The following is a 17,211-nucleotide window of genomic DNA, read 5'->3' as shown; positions in this document are numbered from 1 at the left end:
ATGAGAGGACGGCCAAACAATTGCAAGATGCTACCGCTGTAATATACCAACATATTATAGAATATATTAGCCAAATCTCAATTTTATTGTAGCCCCCGGCCGTTTCCCCCCGCCCACTAGACGTTTAGCCAATTACATGTTGCCGGAATCACCATGAGTGTATTTATGGGAGTGACAAGCGGAAGTGACCCGACGCTGCTAAGGACGTATCCAATACGAAACCGGTACGGCAAGTCGCATCACTTCCGGTTCCCACATCGAGGCTTGGATTGCATAGCGCTCCGGACGCTCGACTTCCCTGCCTATATATCACCCACGTTTGTGAGTACTTTTACCCTGCCTAATCAGAATAAAGCACTGTATTTACAGTTTCACACTATGTGCCTCTTTATCGTTTGATCCCTTGCTTTAAACACACTGCGGACCCCTGGAGTGGACACCCCTGAAACTCCACCAGACCCATACAGTACACAGTCGATATCCTATAACCCTTGGACCACCAGGGACCTTCCCAGCTGTCCCCCCCAGGACCTGGAGTAGGAGGGAGGATTTATCCATCTCATATACCCACCTTATACCCCTGTGTGGGGTGGGTATTTCTGGTGAGTGTGTTACCTACTATAGGGGTCACGGTTCACCTCACTACCCACCACGGGGTTGTCCATTGGTGTGTATAGGACACACGAAGAAATCTGTTACAGCTTCCTAGAATATGAGCACCCATCACTGCTTCACTAAATAGAGACTCATCTATTTTCTGGACATTGGATACTCATGTTGGGTGTCTTTAGCACATGTCACTTTATTATCACTATTTAAACTATTTCCCCCCTATTTACCAGTCACGTTATTTTATCACTGCGTATTTATTTTGCACAGGTCACTTTAATCATTGGGGACTATTTGAATCACTTTCTAAGCACGATTGTACATAGATCTATATGCATTATGTTGTATTAAGTTTTATGCACTTATACTGTATTATCATTGTCAGTATTCACTTTAGCACTTGTCACTTTATATAGATATATCACTTATGCACGGTTGTATTTATAATTGTTTATGATTATTTATTGGTTATATCACACTTGTGCAATATTTTACTTGACATTCAAGTGTCATTTACATCCATTTTCTATATATACAGCATTTGGCACCTTTAGGGTGAATTACATATACTTGGCACTTTGACACAATAGCTACCTCATTTACATATTGGGTTTATACCTGTTACACGTGACTAGTGATAGCACTAGTAACAAAACCCCCCTTTTTTGGACCACCAGACAGCGCCACCCCCTACCTCTTTCTTAAAGTGCAATGTGTACTAATAACCATAAATGTCATGCACAAACATGGGACTCGCGCCGTAAATGGATGAGTCTGGACCAAGGTAATGCAATTTATATTCCTTCTGAGTTAGAGTGCTGTGCAGAAGTGTTAGTGACAAATAAATATTGGTGAAGGAATAAATAGGTAAACAGTGATCAAAAAATTAGTGATCAAAAGAATGTCCCAATGTGACCATATAATTGGTATAACTATATAAAGGTGTTCCCTACCCCCTTCACATTCCCCTATAGTTCTCGGACTATATTTTAGCGAGGCTGCAGCCTAAACATTTTAACACCATTACTTAATTTATACCCAATCAGACCACAAGCGCGGAGTTTCCCTATATATACTCTAATTGGATATACTCTGAGTCTCACATGGTTATATGGATCATGTGGTAATGTGGTGTTAATACGCATCTACACATAAGCCCTTGTCTTAAACAGAGATCTAAATACTAAATATACGTTTGCCCAGTGATTGTGTATCTACTTGTGCAATGGTTTTGCACACAACAGACCCAAAATCTTCCTCTTCTCAGGTCCACCGCTGGTGCTCCTGGCTCCTTCCCTCTGCTGAGTGCTCCCATAGATACTCAAAATTCTTGTCCTGTTTGAAGTAATGCTTCTTAGTGATAGGGATTATATATTCACAGAATAGATCTAAAAGTTGATAAAATGAATCTTAAATATCATTTGATCAACAGATTTGGTGAGCACATGCAAAATTTGCCAAATGATTCATATAGGCTAATCCATTCATAGGTAGGGATTGAAAAATTAGCTCTTTCATGACTGAATTCATCTTCACCCATTGAGTCAATAGGCTGTTCACTTTGCAAGGGAATTTTCCTTTAGCTTATTAGATAAGGTGAAGTTCTCTTGAATTTCATTATCCAACCATGTTCAAACAAAAATAATGTTTTTTTTTTTTTTTCTTTATATGTGGTTGGGTAGTTTTTTGCAAAGTGAATTTTCACATCATTCACTAACCTATGGAAAATTCCCTTGCAAGATAATACTTTGCTTGCAAAGTGAGCAGCCAATTTGCCTTTAGTAAATTTCATAAAATCAGGACAGTCCAGGGTGAATGCAGTTTAGTAATTCTGCTTTATTCTTATTTAATATAGACATTTGCATCATTCATATTCAAAATGGGTTTACTTAATTTATTACTTTTATTACAGTTATTGGTTGAGCTATTGTCATAGTGACATAGTGACAACTGTCATCACAATGTAGGTTCAGAATTATGTGGAGTAAAATCAGCAATATTCCTTTCAAATCCAACTATAAATGTGGCAAAAAAATATGTGTGCATTTATTTTCTATTTCTTTATTATTAAATAATTTGCACTCTATTTGTATTCAGGTCACTTGTTTAATGGGCCACACTGATCAAACAACTTTTCTTAACATAAGTCATTGTGTAATTAATTAGATGGATGCTGAAATTTCAACTGATTGAATGTACAAAGATGGAATTTTGTTGTAGGGTTTAAGTAATTTGCAACAATTTATCAATAATCACTTAAATCAACAAAAGAGCAAATTACAGTCATCAAGGTAAAAAAACATTAACTAAATTCATAGCATTTTCTGAACCGAATTTGAAATGAAATCAAGGTCTGCAGAGCTGTTTATTAAAAATACAAATGTATAAAGTGGCAGTTTTTGATGCAAGGAATAAACAGTAGATAAGTTATCTGTAGACATGAAATTAATACTACCCTTTGGTGAAAGTCATGGAGATGCACTTGCTGTATTTTGTAGGGCTTACAGTTAATCAGCAGTCCAGTTAAGCTGTATTTGAGAATAACTAAGAGTCTAAGATGGCAGCTTCATTGGCTTTAAAGGATAGTGGAGTTTAGTTGCCCTTTAACAAATTGTAAACACTTTGATGGAAACCTTTTAATGGAAACCCAAACCAAAATAAGATGTTTTGCAGCTAATGCAATCAGCATGCTATGCATGTTACCCCTGATGTTTTTGCAGTATATTTCTAAATTAATTTGTGTTTTTATAAATATCTATACATTATCCCTACAATGCAAATGTCCTAGTAGGTTTTGGCATGCAGTTAACAATTGTCCACTAATCCTAGGCTTAAGTTTGTGTCTGCACATGGACCCTATAAACCATTGTGCTGAGATGGTTGCATTTTTAAAACATTAGGGCAGAATAAAATGGAAAGGGAATTCTAATAATGCTCTTTTTTTTAGGTCTACAAATTGTGGCACAGAAAATGAAGAGGAGGTCCTTGACACTGAAGAGACAAATCCTCGTGTAGGCCAGTCTATACCCATGAATGAAGAGGTCAGAAATGCAATAGTAGCTTTTGGTTTCTTTGCAGTTATTTGGTCTTTTGGAGGTGTTCTTCATCCAGACTCAAAGCAAAGGTGAGCATTGATATGTTCCTGCCACCCCCCTACATCATTCACTTGGTTAGGTGTATTCTTTTATATTTTTTATAAATCAACTGCACAGCTAAGGCAGAAAATGAACAATATGTGTAACAGAAGATATCAATGGTTTTAGGATCTACAAGTAAACATAAAAAATCATATACCTTTGTTTCAATGTTCCTAAAAATCTAAATTACTAACATATAGTTAAAGATTTTAGGACTTTCTGCAGTGGGGTAACTATAACATCTTCTATTTTTTGTTACATTTAATGTTTGAGTTGATTACTTGTCATGAATAGGTAAGGCAAGTGAGTCAAATTGTGATCTAATATTTGGGTATAGCAATGATTAATGGGCTTCTTCATTAGGCAATGCAGCCCTCCCAACCTCCTCTGTGCTTTGCCATCTTGTCCTTGAGCCAGTTAGTAGACTTATGTTGAAAGTTATATTAAAGAAGTAGAGGAATACATGCTCACAGATGTCTGGCTGTACTGTGTCTAGTACTACATATATACTACATATATAATAGTACTTATATTTTACCACTTTCGTTATTATTTTCACTATAATCTTATACATTGTTACATATTTAGTAACAACCCATTAATTCCCATTAACCCATACCATTGCCAGCGCCCATTTTTTCATTGATATTAACATATTTAGTAAGGTTGAATAAAGACATCAGTCCATCCAGTTCAACCTGTGGGGGTGTGGGTATGCATGAGTTTATGTCATTATTCATTTGCATATTCCTGTATGTTATGATCGTTAAGATGCCAACCTAAGAGTTTTTTTTAAAGCTATCACCACTCTCCGCTGTCACCGCCACTTATTGAAGGGAGTTCCACACCCTTACCACACTGACAGTAAAGAACTCCTTATGCAGTTTAAGGTTAAACTTCTTTTTGTCCAACTCCATTGATTGGCCGCTTGTATTCTATACAAAAGTCTCAGGTTTTTTTAGTTAAAAGTAAAAAAACATGTTATACGTACCTGCTCTTTTGCAGTAGTTTTGCCCAGAGAGGCCCCAATTCTTCTCTTCTCGAGTGACCTGATGCTGGAAATATTTGCTAGAAATGCTGGAAATATTTGCATATATTGCAATCATATCTCCTCCTAAATGTCTCTTATCCAGAAAGAATATGTTTAACCACTTCTGGACCAGAAGAATTTACCGCTTAACCTCCCTGGCGGTATGATTCTGTCAGGAATTCTGTACCAAAAGCGGTACAATTCTTTTCATGGAAATTTTGCGTTATGTATTATAGGCCTACAATTCTTAGTAATTACTGACTTAAACCTGACCAAAACAAGAGTCTAGTAGACATCCCAGATGTGATAAATTTGAAACACAAACACGTGAATTATAATCAAATCAATAATATTATTTTATTATTTAATATATAATATATATAATAAAATTATATTATTGATTAGATTATAATTCATGCATTATATATTATATATAGATATATGTGTGTGCATATATATATATATATATATATATATATATATATATATATATATATGCATACATATATATATATATATATGCATATATATATATATACCGGTGTGTGTATATATATATATATATATATATATATATATGCGTTTTGTGTTTTGTGCAACGTTTTTTTTTTTTTTTTTTTAATTTCCCTCCCTAGTTCCGCTCCCATGCAGCATTGCTGCTGCAGGGAACGGAACTAGGAAGTGATCAGAGCGACGGAGACCGACTGAGGAGCGGCGGGACTCTCGGCTGGCGGTCTCAGCAATGAGAGATCATCGCTGGATCGCCAGGATAAGGTAAGAGAACACCGCTGCGCTCTCTGCACATCCACCCCGAGCGTGACTCAGGGTTACCGCTCCTGATATGAAAAACCAACCCCGAGTCACGCTCGGGATTACCGCTAAGGAGGTTAATTACCAGGCCATTTTTTGCGATATGGCACTGCGTTACTTAAACTGACAATTGCATGTCATGCGACGATGTACCCAAATAAAATTGAAGTCCTTTTTTTTCCCCACAAGTAGAGCTTTCTTTTGGTGGTATTTAATCACCTGTGCGATTTTTATTTTTTTGCACTATAAACAAAAAAAGAGCCACAATTCTGAAAAATAAACAATATTTTTTACTTTCTGCTATATAACATTCCCAAAAAATAAAAAAATAAAAATCAAATTATTTCATAATTTGTATTCTGCTACATACTTTTGGTAAAAAAAAATCACAATAAGTGTATATTGATTGGTTTGCACAAAAGTTATCACATCTACAAACTAGGGGAAAGATTTATGTCTTTATTTATTTATTATCAGTGATTTTTAGTGGGACTGCAACATTTCAGCAGACAGATCGGACACCTAACTGCCATTTTTTACACATTTGGGGGGACCAGTGACATTACTACAATAATCAGTACTAAAAATATGCACTGCTACTGTACTAATGACACTGGCAGGGAAGGGGATAACACCAGGGGTAATAAAATGGTTAAATGTGCCCATAGGGGGTGCTTTATAACTGTGGGGGGAGTGGGCTTGCTGCATGAACACAGAGACCTGTGTTCCTAAATAAGAGGAACATAGGATCCCTGTGTTCATAACTGACAGAACAGTGGTCTGCCGTGTTTACAATGGTAGACCGGCGTTCTGTCTCCACAGGAGTGATTGTGGGGCCCGCGAATTGGCTTCCCCTGTGGCAAATGGGAGCATGCGCATGCCCCCGCTAAGCGACGTACAGGCATGTAGTTTCGCAGAACAGAGCCGACCTGCCGCAGTATATGTACTGCTGGCAGTCGGCAAGTGGTTAATGCTTTTTCATTAATGCTGAGTCGTTCTTTATAACTGTGGTCCTCCAACCTTCTTATTAGCTTTGTTGCTCTTCTCTAGACTCTCTCCAGTTCCAGCACATCCTTCCTGAGGTCTGCTGGTCAGAACTGGACAACATACGTAAGATGTGGATGAACCAGAATTTTGTAAAACAGTGGAATTATAGACTTTTCTCTTGAGTAGATACAATTTTTAGTGCATGTTAATAGTCTGCTAGCTTTGCTTGCTGTCGCTTGGCATTACATGCTATTGCCAAGCCTGTGATCTACTAGGACCCCCATAACATTTCAATCTTCGATTCCCCTAGAGCAGGGGTATCAAACTCTTTGGGGGCCACATTGGCACTCTTGTTGCCCTGAAAGGGCCGTTGTATCTGTAAGACTAGATGTCCAGAGCACCCCCCTCTTAAATCAAACATCAAGAGCCCCCCCACCATCAGAAGTCAAGATTTCCTCACCCTCCCTAACATCACAGTACACTCCCCTTATCTTGTGCTGCTACTGGGAAGAAGCTGGAGGCGGGACTGTGAAATAAAGTGTCGGGTCTGGAGGAGGACCAGAGGAGAGCTTGAATTAGCTTCCAGAATCTGCTGAATGCAGAGATCAGGGGAGGCGGAGATGAGGAGGCACTGTGACTGCATGGAGAAGCACACGATCTGGCAGAGGAGTTTTGTCCTCCTCTCTGTTCTGTGAAGCAGGATCTGGATGAAGACCAAAGGAGGGCTGGAATCAGCTGCTAGAATCTGCTGAATGTGGAGACTAGGGGAGGCAAAGATGAGGGGGGTGGTGCGGCTCCACTCCTTTTTGCTGCTGTGAAGCAGGGTCTGGAGGAGGACCAGAGGAGGGCTGGAATCAGCTGCCAGAATATGCTGACTGCTGAGACAAAGGGGAGACAGAGATGAGTGGGGTGTTGCAGCTGCAGGAGAGGTGCGAGGGCCACATGAAATGGCCTACATTTGGCCACGGGCCTTGTGTTTGGCACATGTGCCCTAGAGGTTCTCCCCCTAGCAATTAATTTGCATTCATACTTTTAGCTCCCAAGTGCATTAATTTACATTTTTCAATATTAAACCTCATTCGTCATGTAGTTGTCCACCCATTATTTTAGTGAGATCTGTTTGTAAAGTGTCTATATCCTGTAATGCAGTTATTGCCCTGCTTAGCTTTGTATCATCAGCAAACACTGAGACTGAACTACTTATACCAACCTCTATATTATTTATGAACTAATTAAACAGAATTGTTCCCAAGGCAGAGCCTTGGGGTACTCACTTACAACTCTAGATCATTCAAAATATACACTTTTTTTATCACCTCTCTGGACATGCTGTTGTTTTCCATCCAGGTAAAGGTACTCTACATGTATACTTACATAAGTGGTTCATATTAGAGATGGCCTTGCGGTTCGCCCGGCGGTAGGTTCACGGCGAATTTTGCTTGTTCGCTACCCGCCAAATTTTCGGACACATTGCGTTGTTCGCGGCGGCCATATTTGTTTACATTGGGGAGAACTTTGACCCGTGACACAGCCGTCAGGTGGAACGGGACAGCCAATTGAAACATTCCAGCACATGGACAGTCCCCCTACCCTATAAATAGACCCGATCTGGCGGTCATTTCACATTCCGCTTTATGCCAGTGTAGGGAGAGGTCTGTTGTGCTCGTCAGGGAGAGTTTGCTAGGCACATATAGCGTTGTGAAGATCCACAAAAGTCCTTTCCAGGGCTGGTATTTTTCAGTATAGGTCTACTAGTATATTTTGAGCTTAGGGAGAGGTATTCAGTGGTTGCTTTAGGGGCAGTTAGAGATTGGCTGCAGTCTCAAATCGATCTGTCAATGTCCACAAAAGTCCTTTTCAGGGCTGGTATTTCGGTATAGGTCTAGTATCTTTTAACCACTTAAGCCCCGGAAGATTTTACCCCCTTCCTGACCAGGGGGTTTTTTGCGATTTTTTTACTGCGTGATTTTAACGGACAATTGCGCAGTCGTGCGACGCTGTACCTAAACGAATTTCACATCCTTTTTTTCCCACAAACAGAGCTTTCTTTTGGTGGTATTTGATCACCTGTGCGATTTTTTGATCATGCGCTATAAACAAAAAAAGGGCGTAAATTTTGCAAAAATAACAATATTTTTCACATTTTTTATATGAAATTCCCCCCCAAAAAATTTAAAAATCAAAATTTTTTAACATTTTCGGCCAATTTGTTTTATGCTACATATGTTTGGTAAAAAAAAAATCGCAAAAAGCGTATTTTGATTGGTTTGCGCAAAAGTTATCGCGTTTTCTAATAAAGGGAAAGATTTTTGTGTTTTTTTTCTTTAACGAGTAATGGCGGCGATCTGCGATTTTTTTTTGCGGGACTGCGACATTGCGGCGGAAAGATCGGACCCATGACTGACATTTTTGACACTTTTGGGGTTACCAGTGACATTACTGCAGTAATCAGTGCTATACATATGCACTGTTACTGTAAAAATGACACTGGCAGGGAAGGGGTTAACTGTATTGGAGAGGGAGGGGTTAAGTGTGTCCTAGGGGCGTGCTTCTAACTGTGATGGGACATGTCTACTATTGTAAAAACAGAGATCAACGGTTCTACACAGTAGAACCATCTAATCTCCATTTTTACACAGGGGAGAATGACAGGCGGCTTGTTTACATAAGCCACCCGCCTTTCTCCCGCTCTACCGACGATCGTAGTGCGACCGGTGGACATCGGGTCCGCCGGTCACACGCGCGGACTCCTCAGTGAAGCTCGCCCGCTATTGGCTCACAAGCTGGTCACAGGCTAGTGACATATATATACGTCACTTTGCCTGGCCGGGGCTGACCGCCGCAGTATATCTAATTGCGGCGGTCGGCAATTAGTTAAGCTTAGGGAGAGGTATCCTGTGGTTGCTTTAGGGGCAGTTAGAGATTGGCTGCAGTCACACACAAATCACTTTGTCAATGTCAACCAAAGTCATTTAAAATGCTCCAATGTCGTTTTAGGGTCTATTACAGTCTCTTTACTATAGGGCCAGGTATCCAGTGGTTGCTTTAGGGGCAGTTAGAGATCGGCTGCAGTCACACAGAAATCGCTTTGTGAATATCCACAAAAGTCATTTAAAATGCTCCAATGTCGTTTTAGGGTCTATTACAGTCTCTTTACTATAGGGCCAGGTATCCTGTGGTTGCTTTAGGGGCAGTTAGAGATCGGCTGCAGTCACACAGAAATCGCTTTGTCAATGTCCACAAAAGTCATTTAAAATGCTCCAATGTTGTTATAGGGTCTATTATAGTCTCTTTACTATAGGGGCAGGTATCCAGTGGTGGCTTTAGGGGCAGTTAGAGATCGGCTGCAGTCACACACAAATTGCTCTGTTAATGTCCACAAAAGTCATGTAAAGGGCTGCAAATGTTTTGGTATTGCTGTGCTGTGCACTAAAAAGGGAGTGGGGGGGGGGTAGTTCACAGTATAATATACTTTGTAGAAAGCATATTATAGTGGATTAGTACTATTATTGTGCACTGTGCAGCAGTGTGACAGGTGTGGTGGTGAGACTGAGCGTTTCTGCAGCAGCACTACACACAGTGACAAAAGCACTTATAATGTATTATAACTGGTGTGATAGACCAATTGCCTCCCCCCCCCCCCCAATGCCACATATTGAAGTGGGGTGTTATCTGAGTAAACTTTTTCAAGTGTATTTGTGTCATGCAACAATATTGCTTAGTTTGCTGAGTGAAGTCTGGTACACACAGCGCCAAACTCACTGGCCAATTTTTTGAACTGGTGTGCTACACCAGTGCCACATATTGAAGTGGGGTGTTATTTAACAGTATAATTTTCTAAGAGTGTATTTTAGTCCTGCTAAAATTTGGCCTCTCGCTGTGTAAACAGTGCTACACACAGTGACAACAGTTACTGGCCAATTATTTGTAGAACTGGTGTAATAAACCTGTGCCCCCCCCCATGCCACATATTGAAGTGGGGTGTTATTTAACAGTATCATTTTCTAAGAGTGTATTTTAGTCCTGCAAAAATTTGGCCTCTTGCTGTGTAAACAGTGCTACACACAGTGACAACAGTTACTGGCCAATTATTTGTAGAACTGGTGTAATAAACCTATGCCCCCCCCTAAATGCCACATATTGAAGTGGGGTGTTATCTGAGTAAACTTTTTCAAGTGTATTTGTTTCATGCAACAATATTGCCTAGTTTGCTGAGCCAAGTCTGGTACAAACAGCGCCAAACTCACTGGCCATTTTTTTGAACAGGTGTGCTAAACCAGTGCCACATATTGAAGTGGGGTGTTATTTAACAGTATAATTTTCTAAGAGTGTATTTTAGTCCTGCAAAAAATTGGCCTCTCGCTGTGTAAACAGTGCTACACACAGTGACAACAGTTACTGGCCAATTATTTGTAGAACGTAGAACTGGTGTAATAAACCTGTGCCCCCCCCCCCCCCAATGCCACATATTGAAGTGGGGTGTTATTTAACAGTATAATTTTCTAAGAGTGTATTTTAGTCCTGAAAAAATTTGGCCTCTTGCTGTGTAAACAGTGCTACACACAGTGACAAAAGTTACTGGACAATTATTTGTAGAACTGGTGTAATAAACCTGTGCCCCCCCAATGCCACATATTGAAGTGGGGTGTTATCTGAGTAAACTTTTTCAAGTGTATTTGTGTCATGCAACAATATTGCCTAGTTTGCTGAGTGAAGTCTGGTACACACAGCGCCTAACTCACTGGCCAATTTTTTGAACTGGTGTGCTACACCAGTGCCACATATTGAAGTGGGGTGTTATTTAACAGTATAATTTTCTAAGAGTGTATTTTAGTCCTGCAAAAATTTGGCCTCTCGCTGTGTAAACAGTGCTACACACAGTGACAACAGTTACTGGCCAATTATTTGTAGAACTGGTGTAATAAACCTGTGCCCCCCCAATGCCACATATTGAAGTGGGGTGTTATTTAACAGTATAATTTTCTAAGAGTGTATTTTAGTCCTGCAAAAATTTGGCCTCTTGCTGTGTAAACAGTGCTACACACAGTGACAACAGTTACTGGCCAATTATTTGTAGAACTGGTGTAATAAACCTGTGCCCCCCCCCCCCCCCCCCAATGCCACATATTGAAGTGGGGTGTTATTTAACAGTATAATTTTCTAAGAGTGTATTTTAGTCCTGCAAAAATTTGGCCTCTTGCTGTGTAAACAGTGCTACACACAGTGACAACAGTTACTGGCCAATTATTTGTAGAACTGGTGTAATAAACCTGTGCCCCCCCCCCCTCAATGCCACATATTGAATTGAGGTGTTATTTAACAGTATACTTTTCTAAGATTGTATTTTAGTCCTGCAAACATTTGGCCTCTTTTGCTGTGTTAACTTTGCTACACACAGTGACAACAGTTACTGGCCAATTATTTGTAGAACTGGCGGACTGACAGACTGGCAGATAGGGAGAGGCCGGGAGAAATTGCATTGCAGAAGAGGTAGAAAGCAGACTGCAAATGTATCAGGAGCGAGCCATCAACCATGTACAGTCACATCTGGCGCTCCCAGGACGATGACACATGGCTCTGCAGTGTGGGCTTTTATTAATGTGTCCGTTGCTGACACCAGTGTTGCCATCTGCAGCCTTTGCAGTCAACGCATAAGTCGCGGTAAGCCCAAGACTCACCTAGGGACAACTGCCTTAAGAAGGCACCTGAAATCCCATCACCAAGCCCAGTGGGAGCAAAACTTGTGTATACTGTGAACGCCTACTGTACCTCTAGCCATCATATACTACGTTCTTTGCTGTCAGTTCAACCCATGTGAGCTCATTTTTGCGGCCTAAACAGCCCGCCACCAACTTGTGTATACTGTGAACGCCTATTGTACCTCTAGCCCTCAAAAACTATGTTTTTTGCTGTCAGTTCAAACCATGTGAGCTAATTTTTGCAGCCTATACAGGCCGACACTTACTTCTGTATACTGTGTGAATGCCTAATGTACCTTCAGCCACAGAATACTACGTACTTAGCTGTCAGGTAAACCCATGTGGGCTAATGTTTGGGGCCTGGAATGGGCGACACTTACTTCTGTATCCTGTGAATGCCTAATGTACCTTCAGCACAGAATACTACATTCTTAGCTGTCAGGAAAACCCATGTGGGCTATTTTTTGGTGCCTTTTATAGCCGACACTTACTTCTGTTACCTGTGAATGCCTAATGTACCTTCAGCCACAGAATACTAGGTTCTTAGCTGTCAGGTAAACGCATGTGGGTTAATTTTTGGGGCCTGGAATGGCCGACACTTCTTTATCCTGTGAATGCCTAATTTTTCAGACTGGAAATGAAAAACAATGGGTCTGTAAAGATTCCGCCAAATTGTGGAATGGATGGGGCGTGTCCAAGATGGCCACCGGAGCGGACGCTAAGTAGGAGAGCTCCGTGTGGATCGCCGCTGCTTGCCTGGTCCCTGCACTCACCGACCTTCCTAAGCTGATCTCCCGACCCGTGCTGTGGCGGTGGATGTGATGCGCCGCAGCTCCCGCTCCTCTCACCACCCGAAGTCCGGTAAATCCTCCGCTGCTGCTGTCCCGAGGGCCCTTCCCGCCAGACAATCCAACATGGCGTCCCAGACGGATGATGCGGACCCGACCCGGCGCGACTCGGAGCAGTTCACGGCCCTGATGCTGGCTATAACTACTTGCCAAGCCACCCTAACGGGTAAGATAGACTCGATCCAGTCCGACATCGGTCTCCTGCGGAGGGACATGGACAAGTTCCGCACCCGTGTGTCGGAGGTTGAGCGCCGGGTGGGGGAGGCGGAGGACATTCTCCATGACCACACAGGTGTTCTCCACACTCTGAAAGTCAAGGTGAAATCTCTAGAATCCAGGGCAGAGGATGCGGAGAATCGGAATAGGAGAAATAATCTCCGGGTGGTCGGCCTGCCTGAGGGGGCTGAGGGTCCCGACCCTGCGTCCTTCACTGAACGCCTGCTACGCTCCCTCCTTCCCCAGGCACAGTTCTCCCCATTTTTTGTGGTGGAGAGGGCACATAGAATGCCTGCATCCCGGGGGCCCCCGGGGTCCCCGCCACGCACATTTATCTTCCGCCTTCTCAACTTTCGCGACAGGGATCTGGTCCTGCGGGAAGCTCGGAAGTTGGAGTCCCTTCACTTTGAGGCAGCTAAGTTAATGATCTTCCCTGACTACTCTGTGGACACGCAAAGGCTCTGCCGCTCCTTTGACCATGTCAAGCTGGACCTTCGTAACAGGAAGATAAAATACAGTATGCTTTTTCCCGCTCGGCTGCGGGTGCAGGATGGGGAATCGGTCCGGTTCTTTACTTCGCCAGATGAGGCCTCACGCTGGATTGAAACCCTCCCACGGACCTGAGTCGTCTGTCCTGGCCCACCTGCCTTCTACTTCTTTGGATGACCTACGATAGTCTGGTTGAGCCCTGGAGCTTAATTTTTCTCCACCCCTTTATCTTTTCTCCCGGACTATGACTATCTGCCCTGTTGGCCCTCTTGCTGATGCCTTCCAAGCCTGTCTTTTGATATACTGCTATGGGGCCTTGGAACTTGTGTTACTGGATTTACTTTTCATGGTTGTTACTCCTTCTGACGTTGTCTGCAATCAAGCTTTGTGCCCCCGGACTCTTCCGGGAGATTCGCTATCTTGCAGGGACCGTGAGTCTGTGATTTCTCCATTCTTCAAGGCGATCCACGTTGGGGCCTGGACTCTGGAACTTGGCCTTACATCACCCTTCGGGGTGCCACTGTTCACTCCCCTGTATGGCAGTTGCCATCCTGGTTTGGGGCTTTAAAACGCACCCATGTTCGGGGGGTTGCGTGGGTTGGGGGGTGGGGGGGGTTTGTTTTGCCTGTATTTTCTGTTGGGGTTTACTGTTTCGTCCCCCTTTTTTTTGTGGGTTCCTTTTATGCAACGATGGTCTTCTGGGCTGCTCCTGCTGTTTTGGGGTTGCCCTTTACTAATGCTTTTGTCCTATGGTGCTGTGTCCCTTCCCCTTTCCTCCTTCCTGACTGATCCTGGGGTATGGGTGGAGATCCAGACCCCCTTGTGCTGTCCTTCCCTGTTGCTATGGCCCCCCTAGTCATAGTGTCCTGGAATGTCCGGGGCCTTAACTCCAAATTTAAACGTTCACTTATGTTTGATTACCTAAAGAAATACCGTCCGCATATCTGTATCCTCCAGGAAACCCACCTGGTGGGCAGCAGACTCCTTGCGCTTAAGAAACCATGGGTGGGCTCCCATTACCACTCTACGTACTCCGCTTACTCGAGAGGTGTGAGTATTCTTATCCACAAGTCCCTTCATTTTGTATTACTGGATCTCCACCTTGACCCAGGGGGTAGATATGTTGTATTGCATGCTATGTGTGATAGACTTGAAATGGTTATTGCGGGGATCTACAATCCCCCCCCGGCAGCTATGTCTCTCCTCCACACGCTGACCCCGATCCTAGCTCAATACCCTTCTGCCCTGGTTCTGTTGGCCGGTGACTTTAATATGCCCCCGATCCCCTCGGTGGACAGGATGAGAGGCGACCCAGCCGAGGACTCCCCGCTCTCCCGGTGGGCGGAGGTTTTTGGCCTCTGGGACGTCTGGCGGTGGAAGCACCCCCATGAGCGGCAGTTTACCTGCCACTCTGCCACTTATGCTACACTCTCCCGTATTGATCTCATGCTGGCCAGTAATCCCCTCCTAGCACTCACCCTTGAGGCCTCCATCCTCCCTAGGGGCATTTCGGACCATGCTCCTGTGCTCCTGAGGCTCGGCACGGACACGTCTCCTGGGCTTTGCCTTTGGCGGTTGTCTCGGTTTTGGGTCACGGATGAGAGGGTGGCTCCAAGGGTGACGTCTGAACTCCTGGATTTCTGGGTTCACAACAAGGGCACCGCAGACTCGGCCACGACCTGGGATGCATTTAAGGCCTATGCTAGGGGCCAGTACCAACTGCTTATAGGGACGGCCCGTAAAGAATCCTCTCTGGAGCTGGAGGACCTGGAGTCCAGGGCCAAGAGGCAGGAAGCGGAGTATGTGGCCACCGGTGATAAAGAGGTTTATGGTGCACTGACGATGACCTATAGGGAAATAACCCTCCTCCGGACTGTTTCCTGCAAAAAATTGGTGCTCTCCCAGACGCAGCGTATTTTTGAACAAGGGGAGCGAACGGGCAGGTTGCTGGCGTGGCTCTCCAGGGAACGTTCGACCACTGCCCATATAGCTCGTATTAGAGGAAATGACGGCTCTGTCTGCTCAGACCCTGCTAGAATCAACGACCACTTTGCTAGTTTTTATGCCCGACTTTACGCCTCCAGAGTGGACTATACTGATGCTGATTTAGACTCCTTTCTTTCCCTAGTTGACTTCCCTGAGTTGTCTACAGAGGCGGCAAGACGCTTGGAGGTCCCCTTTACTTTGAAAGAGGTCAAGACTGTGATAGGCTCCCTGCACACGTGTAAGACTCCCGGCCCCGACGGGCTCCCATCTGAGTTCTTTAAGGCTAATGAAGATGTCCTCCTAACCCACTTCCATGACCTGGTGAATGAGGTGGCTAAATTGGGCGCCCTCCCTCAGTCCATGGCCCAGGCGGTGATTGTGGTGGTGCCCAAGCCCGGCAGGGATCCTGAATTGTGTGGGTCTTATAGACCAATCTCTTTGCTTAACGTTGATGCCAAGATCTTTGCTAAACTCCTTGCTAATCGCCTGAACTCTGTGATTTTGTCCCTGGTCCACGGCGATCAAACGGGCTTCATGCCGGGTAGGGGCACTGACATCAATCTCCGCCGACTCTTCACCAACTTGGCATATATAGGCGACTCTGAGTCCCCGGGTCTTGTGGCTTCCTTGGATGCGGAGAAGGCCTTTGATTCCGTGGAATGGGGCTTTCTCTGGCAGGTGCTCCGGCGTTTCGGGGTGGGTACCAGGTTTATTTCTTGGATTCAGCTCTTATACAACAAACCTATGGCCCAAGTGCGGACGAATGGTATTCTTTCGCCCCCCTTTGAGTTGAGTAGGGGAACCCGACAGGGGTGCCCACTCTCCCCCTCCCTGTTTGCTTTGGCGTTGGAGCCCCTGGCTGTTCTGATAAGGTCCCTCCCCGCCGTCGCGGGGATCCCGGTGGGCCCCTTGGTGGAAAAGATCTCCCTCTACGCGGACGACACTTTGCTCTACCTCCCTGATGTGGGGGACTCTCTTGCTGCGGCCCTTGAGATTATAGATAGGTTTGGTAGATTCTCGGGAGTCCGGGTTAATTGGAACAAATCCCTGCTTTTCTCGCTGTCGCCAACGCCGCCGCCCTCTCCGCCCTCCCTGCCGCTGTCCTGGGTCCCGAGGTTTCGTTACCTGGGGATTGAGGTGCAGAGAGACCTCTCCTCTTTCTTGTCGGACAACCTATACCCTGTGCTCCAACAACTTGTACTTCGGTGTCAGGCCTGGAAGACGCTCCCGCTCTCCCCTGTGGGTAGAATTAACCTTATTAAGATGACCTTTCTCCCTAAATTTCTGTATATTTTCCGGAATACCCCGGTCCCCATTCCCCTGTCTTTCTTTCGTAGATTGGATACGGTCCTCTCAGCCTTTATTTGGTCCGGTTCTGTCCCCCGGATAGCGAGAAGTAC

The 17,211-nt window shown here is 44.0% G+C and overlaps 1 protein-coding gene across 1 annotated transcript in view; it reads left to right on the top strand.

The window, feature by feature from the left end:
* The window catches only part of LOC309552619 (dynein axonemal heavy chain 3-like), a 1,537,563-nt gene that overhangs the window by 465,955 nt on the left and 1,054,397 nt on the right, over positions 1-17,211 (top strand). Inside the window, exon 21 of the mRNA XM_082253560.1 lies at positions 3,557-3,733. Within this exon, the coding sequence (XP_082109686.1) occupies positions 3,557-3,733 (177 nt within the window). The remainder of the gene's footprint in view (positions 1-3,556; positions 3,734-17,211) is intronic.

Source organism: Pelophylax lessonae (assembly GCF_965119305.1).
Source record: "Pelophylax lessonae genome assembly, chromosome: 4".
Taxonomy (NCBI): Eukaryota; Metazoa; Chordata; class Amphibia; order Anura; family Ranidae; genus Pelophylax; species Pelophylax lessonae.
Note: the sequence above shows the minus strand (reverse complement) of the source record. Positions and strands in the feature narration are given on the sequence as shown.